Source organism: Cibotium barometz, chromosome 55, assembly GCF_041138505.1.
Source record: "Cibotium barometz isolate CiBa-2024 chromosome 55, ASM4113850v1, whole genome shotgun sequence".
Lineage (NCBI taxonomy): Eukaryota > Viridiplantae > Streptophyta > Polypodiopsida > Cyatheales > Cibotiaceae > Cibotium > Cibotium barometz.
In genome coordinates, this window is record NC_141100.1 from 29,950,178 (window position 1) to 29,955,909 (window position 5,732).

General features: G+C 44.1%; 1 protein-coding gene across 1 annotated transcript; it reads left to right on the plus strand.

The window, feature by feature from the left end:
* Nucleotides 1-226: 226 nt before the first annotated feature.
* LOC147607605 (pentatricopeptide repeat-containing protein At2g34400-like) lies at nt 227-3,342 on the plus strand. The gene is made up of 2 exons (XM_086790375.1): nt 227-2,876; nt 2,955-3,342. Exon 1 carries the CDS (start codon nt 1,740-1,742, stop codon nt 2,595-2,597), a length of 858 nt encoding a protein of 285 aa, XP_086646501.1. The 5' UTR covers nt 227-1,739; the 3' UTR covers nt 2,598-2,876; nt 2,955-3,342.
* Nucleotides 3,343-5,732: the final 2,390 nt, after the last annotated feature.

Here is a 5,732-nt window from a genome sequence, read left to right on the forward strand (position 1 = left end):
TCTAGGAGCTCAATGCCCAAAAACTACTATGGTCGAAGGCCTTTGTTCACCATATGACTACCAGGTGACTCCTGGTAGGAATTATTCTTGTGGAGGAGTCGCTATGCAGTAACCAAAGAAGGGGGCCTCCAGTTTTGGAGCCATTGTATTTGTGGGGATCGCTTCTGGGAAACTATTTGGATAATTCTGTGTAGACTGCGAACTCAAATCAAGTGAATTACAAAACACCAAACTCTCACAGCCAGACACCCAGTGTGTTCCCGGCTATACCGCCCACGTCATGACATCTTTGGTGAACCCGACGTGAAACAGCTGGGGTGAGAGTAGAAGAGGAATCATGGGTGATCAACAGGAGCAGCAAGGATTTCGTCCGGACGTCAACACCATGCAGATGTTTCAGGCGTTTGTGCTCTACATGCAACAGCAACAGGCAGTCGAAAGAAGGCTGGGTGAAGTGGGAAAACAAAGGTAATGTTATCTGATTTGAATGTTGGATGAAAAACGATATGATATCTGGAATGTATGGATACATGCAAGATGACATACAAATCAAGATGATGCTTGAGGAAAATTAGAGCAAATAGATACACAATCAGGGCTTTCTGAAAGGCAGGTACAAAAATGAAGGAAATATACTATAATGATGCTATATCTTAGCTGCTTGGAGAACTTCTAAAGCATGACAAGGATGCAAAGGAGGTAAAAATAATGGCAGACAAAGCAAAGAAGGCTATAGGGGCCTATGACACTGATGCATTTCTCGAAAAGAGAGAGCCAGGAGCTTATAGGACTTGTAGTCTTCCATAATAAAACTATTAGGGAAGAAGAAGGATTACAAGGGCTTATGACACTTGTTCACCTCAGGAGAAAGGGGTGGCAAGGAGCTTGTATAGACTTGTAGTTCTCTCTCAGAACTGTAGAATGGCAACAAGGGCTTGTGACACTCATCCTTCTCGACAGCTGAGGAAGGAGAGGAGCTTGCAATGACTTGATCCATTCTTGCCACTTCAAGGGCCTATAACACTCATCTATTCCAATAACCAAGGATAGAGAGGAGCTTGTAGTGACTTGAAGCTAACCCTTTGTCTCAAGGGCTTACGACACTCGACCTTTCTGATAGCTGAGGAAGGTGAGGAGCTTGTATTGACTTGAGGTCTTCCCTACAAGTTGCAAAACAGATAGAATGCTCAAGAACTCATGAATGCCGGAAAGGTGGACACTTCTTTGTACTCTGATTGTCAGGATATCTGAAAGAAACTCTTTGAAAAGCAGAACTAAATGTATGCAATGATGATCTGGATGAATGGTTTGACATAGAGAAAGCCCAAAACATCAGAAGGATATGGATTCCCCAAGCGTCATCCTGATTAAATGGAATGCCAATGCAGAATGCTGTAGAATTGAATGTTCATGGGACCTTAGGTAAGGGCCAAGAAATACACAGTGAGATTGTGCAAAAGGGATTGGAAAGAGGTCTTTCTGTTGGCAACAGTTTGGTTGGCATGTACACCAAATTTGGTTTGATTTCAGAGGCAGAAGAAGTCTTTGGCAAGATGTTGATTCGGGATGCTGTGTCATGGACTGCATTGATTGCTGGCTATTGCTTGCGGCCTTATTAACACACCCGAGAGGACCACTGTTCGGGTTGCTAAAAATCTCCGTGTTTGTGACTATTGCCACAGCATGGCAGCACTTATATCCAAGGCAGAGCAAGGCGGCCTTTCAACTCCTCTCTCAAAATGCAGGGGCAAGGGGTAGTACCAAATGAAATCACCCTTATCAGCCTTCTTGACGTGTGTGCTAGACAAGCTGTCCTGCTAAAGGGCATGCACCTACATACACTGATATTGGCCTTTGGGTTTGAATCACTACTGGTTGTAAGCAATGCACTTGTCAATCTGTATGGCAAATGTGGCCTTCCTGAGGAAGCGTGGAAGATTTTTATCAGTACACCAGAGAAAGATGTGATTTCTTGGAATGGGATGATTTCAGCATACACTTGTAGTACACAAAGCATGGATGCTCTCAAGCTTTTCAAGAAGATGTGCCAGAGAGGAGTAAGACCAAGCAAAGCCACCTTCACCAGCATGCTCGATGCATGTGCTAACCTGGGCACTCCATCAGAAGCTCATAAGATACATTTTTGCATTGTGAATGAGGGTTTAGAATTGGATCCCATGCTAGGAAATGCCCTTATTAGTGTATATGGTTTATGCAATAGCCTGAAGGATGCACGGGTGATGTTCGATAAGATTGTTAAGCATGATACAGTCACATGGAATGCCATGCTTGGAGCTTATGTACAGCATGGGAATGGCAACGATGCACTTATCCTTTTTCGCCAAATGATTTTCGAAGGAGTGATGTCAAACAGTGTCACGTTCATTAGCATTTTTTCTGCTTGTGCTTGCCTCAAAAGACTGCTGATTGAAGGGAGGCAGTTGCATGCCTGCACTCTGGTGGTGGGCAATGGGCTTCTGTCAGAGATGGTGGTGCAGAATGCTCTTCTGAACATGTATAGCAAGTGTGATAGTTGTTTGGAAGCACATAACATATTTGTCAACATGGGCTGGCACGGAAACCTAGCTGTCTCATGAATGGATGAGTTACAACTTGCCAGTGTCACTTGCGATCCAAATTCTTGTGGGAGCAGATGAGTAGGGCAAGGAAATGCAAGCCGAAGGGATTGCTGATCAACAACATATTGTGGGATGCACTCATAGTCATGTACACCAAATGTGGTGCAGATGCCATTTATATGCCAAATGCAGTGTAGGTGCAGTTTGTAGCATAAGATGTGTCTTCCTCAAATGAATTGGTTTTTAGAGTGGAATTATGCATTGGAATAATGCGATGGTATCCCAAATTTGTTACAGGTGCAGTATGTATGCTTAATGCGGGGGTGTAGCATAAGATGTGGTGCAGATGCTGTCCGTATGCCAGATATGGTGTAGATGCAGTATGCATGCTGCAGCAGCATAATATATGTTTGGCTCAAATGCCTTGGTTCCAATAAAGTGGTGATATGCTTGGAATGTGATGGTGAATATGAATGCCAAATTGTGGTGAACAGGTCGTAGCCTTATTGGACACGGTGATCACAAGAAACTGCTACACAACGCGTGAGGAGGGAGCACTAAAGAGCTTCTTGATCTGCAGTGTAGGAGCTTCAAAAAGCCCATCAATCTGTGCTTTATTAAGCACTGCAATCAATCAATTATGGCGGCATGGCATTGGTAGACATGTATGTCCAATGTGCTGCACTTGATCAAGTTTTGAGGCTTGGAAATAGTCATGTGGACTGCACTAAAATAGCAAGTTTTGCTTAATTCTAACATGATGGGTAGCATTCATTCTCTCAGAAAGGATGCAACTTGGCCTCCTAATCCAATATCCTTTTCTTGCATTGTGAAAGAAGTTGGAAGAAGCCAAGAAAAGGGAGGCTGATCTAGAAAATGATTTGGATGAGAATGTGGGTTCAGAGGGTGAAGAAGCATTGAGTTGTTTTGATCAGATGCAATTGGACGGCATGTCTCCTAATGCTGCTACATTTCATTGCAGCTTAAAAACTTGTGGCAGCATAGGGTTCATATGCAAAGGGAGGGAGGTATATGCTGATATTGTTAAACAGGGTTTTGAAATGGAAAGCTCGATTTGTAGTGCTTTAGTGGATATGCATGCAAAATGCAGCTCAGTTGCTGAAATGCAGGAAGTTTTTAACAACTTGCCTGTTCAAGATGTAAACTCTTGGAATGCATTGATTGCACTGTATGCTGATTACGGTCTTCAGGACAAAGTGCTTGACTGTTTGGAACAAATGCAAGTGGAGGGAGTGTCACCTGACATTGCCACCCTAGTGTGCAGCCTGAAAGTATGTGGGAGCATAGGAGCCACAGAGAAGGGTCAAGAGGTAAACAGCCGGATTGTTAAACAAGGCTTTGAAAGCGATTCTTATGTTGGGAACACATTGGTTTACATGTATGGTAAATGTGGCTTACTTGAGGAAGCACATGCAGTGTTTGATAAGCTGCCGGCTGCAGATGTAGTCTCATGGAATGCGCTAATGGTAGGTTATGTTGAACACAGTTTTAGTGACAAATCTCTAACGGCTTTCCAAGAGATGCAACTGTTGGGCATTTCTCCAACTTTGGTCTCATGGAACATTTTAATGTTGGGTTATGCTGAGCAAGGAGAAGGTGAGAAGCCTTTCATGCTCTATGGACAGATGCAAGAGCAGGGTCTATTACCCAATTATGTGACGTTTATGATCATCTTAACTGCTTGCTGCAACTGGGGTAGTGTGGAGCTTGCTAGGCATGTCTTTGAGTCTGCAGTGGCCTCAGGTGAAAGACATACCTTTGAGTCTGCAGTGGCCTCAGGTGAAAGACATACCTTTGAGTCTGCATCCTCAACGGTGGGATAGCGCTTACAGAATAGAGGAGCTTTAAGAGAGGGAGATCTTGGCAGTGACATTGACATGTATGATGACATTGATTCATGGAAGCTTGACCCTGAAGATGTGAAGAGGGAACTGTATGCCAGAAAGATGAGGGTGACATTTAAATCAGTATAGATTTGAAGAAGATTAGCCTATATAGCAACTTGGTGGCACATACCGGAGGATGTGCAGGTTTAGAGGGTGTTGATGTCGTGCTGTGGCACGTCTATGCAGTGAAAGCATGTTCATGGCTCAACTTATGTGGAATCTGGGCTTGTAGAAGGCCTGTCCGGAACGTGGTTGGCAGCAGATGATATCAGCTACTTGGGTTTGAATGTGTGGAAACCGGCAAGCAATTGATGATGTGGCCAATGTGGTCAATGTGCCTTGACATGGTATGAAAAGAAGTATAATTGGATGGCCATCTCCCAGGCATTAAATAAAATAAATAACAGTAAATATGGCCATTAATAAAAAAAAAAGCTACGTGGAGGTTAAGGATGCTGCCAGCGCCTCTTCTAGAAAGGTGGCGAGCTGGCGGCCTGAGGGAAAAAGAGGATCGTCTGACGGGAGAAGGGGGGGTAGCTGTGTGTGGAAGGGGGGGGGGGCCTCGGGGAAGGGGCCTTTCTCTGTATATAATCTCTCTTCCCGAGAAGGTTTGCAGTATACAAACAGATTTGCTAGCCAGTTCCACTTCTGCGTTGGTGACCCAGCGAAGGAAAGAGGTGCATCTTTTGATTTCAGTGCAAATTTAACCTTCTTGACAGCATGTTTGTTTGAAACAGAAGCAACTATGTTGGACCGACTATGCAGTGCAGGGGAAATCAAAGCCTATATTGATTCACTTGTGAATCTTATAGAGAGCAGCGAATCAGGAACAGTGGCTTCACCCATTTCAAATGTCAACTGCAATGAAACCAACTGGAGTCAAGGATGTGAAGATGGTTGGTCTAGGAGCCTGCAAGTCAATGTGAAACAGATGAGTAATCTTTATCAAAACACTACTACCATTCCATTACGCGATGATGGGACTTCGGACTTGCTGTGCAGGCTTTTATTGTCCCCGGGGTATATCTTGCATGATCCCTTGTCCTCTAGGAGCTCAATGCCCAAAAACTACTATGGTCGAAGGCCTTTGTTCACCATATGACTACCAGGTGACTCCTGGTAGGAATTATTCTTGTGGAGGAGTTGCTATGCAGTAACCAAAGAAGGGGGCCTCCAGTTTTGGAGCCATTGTATTTGTGGGGATCGCTTCTGGGAAACTATTTGGATAATTCTGTGTAGACTGCGA

Coding starts and splice junctions, on each gene's coding strand:
- LOC147607605 (XM_086790375.1), top strand. CDS start 1,740: ATGCAGGGGCAAGGGGTAGTACCAAATGAAATCACCCTTATCAGCCTT.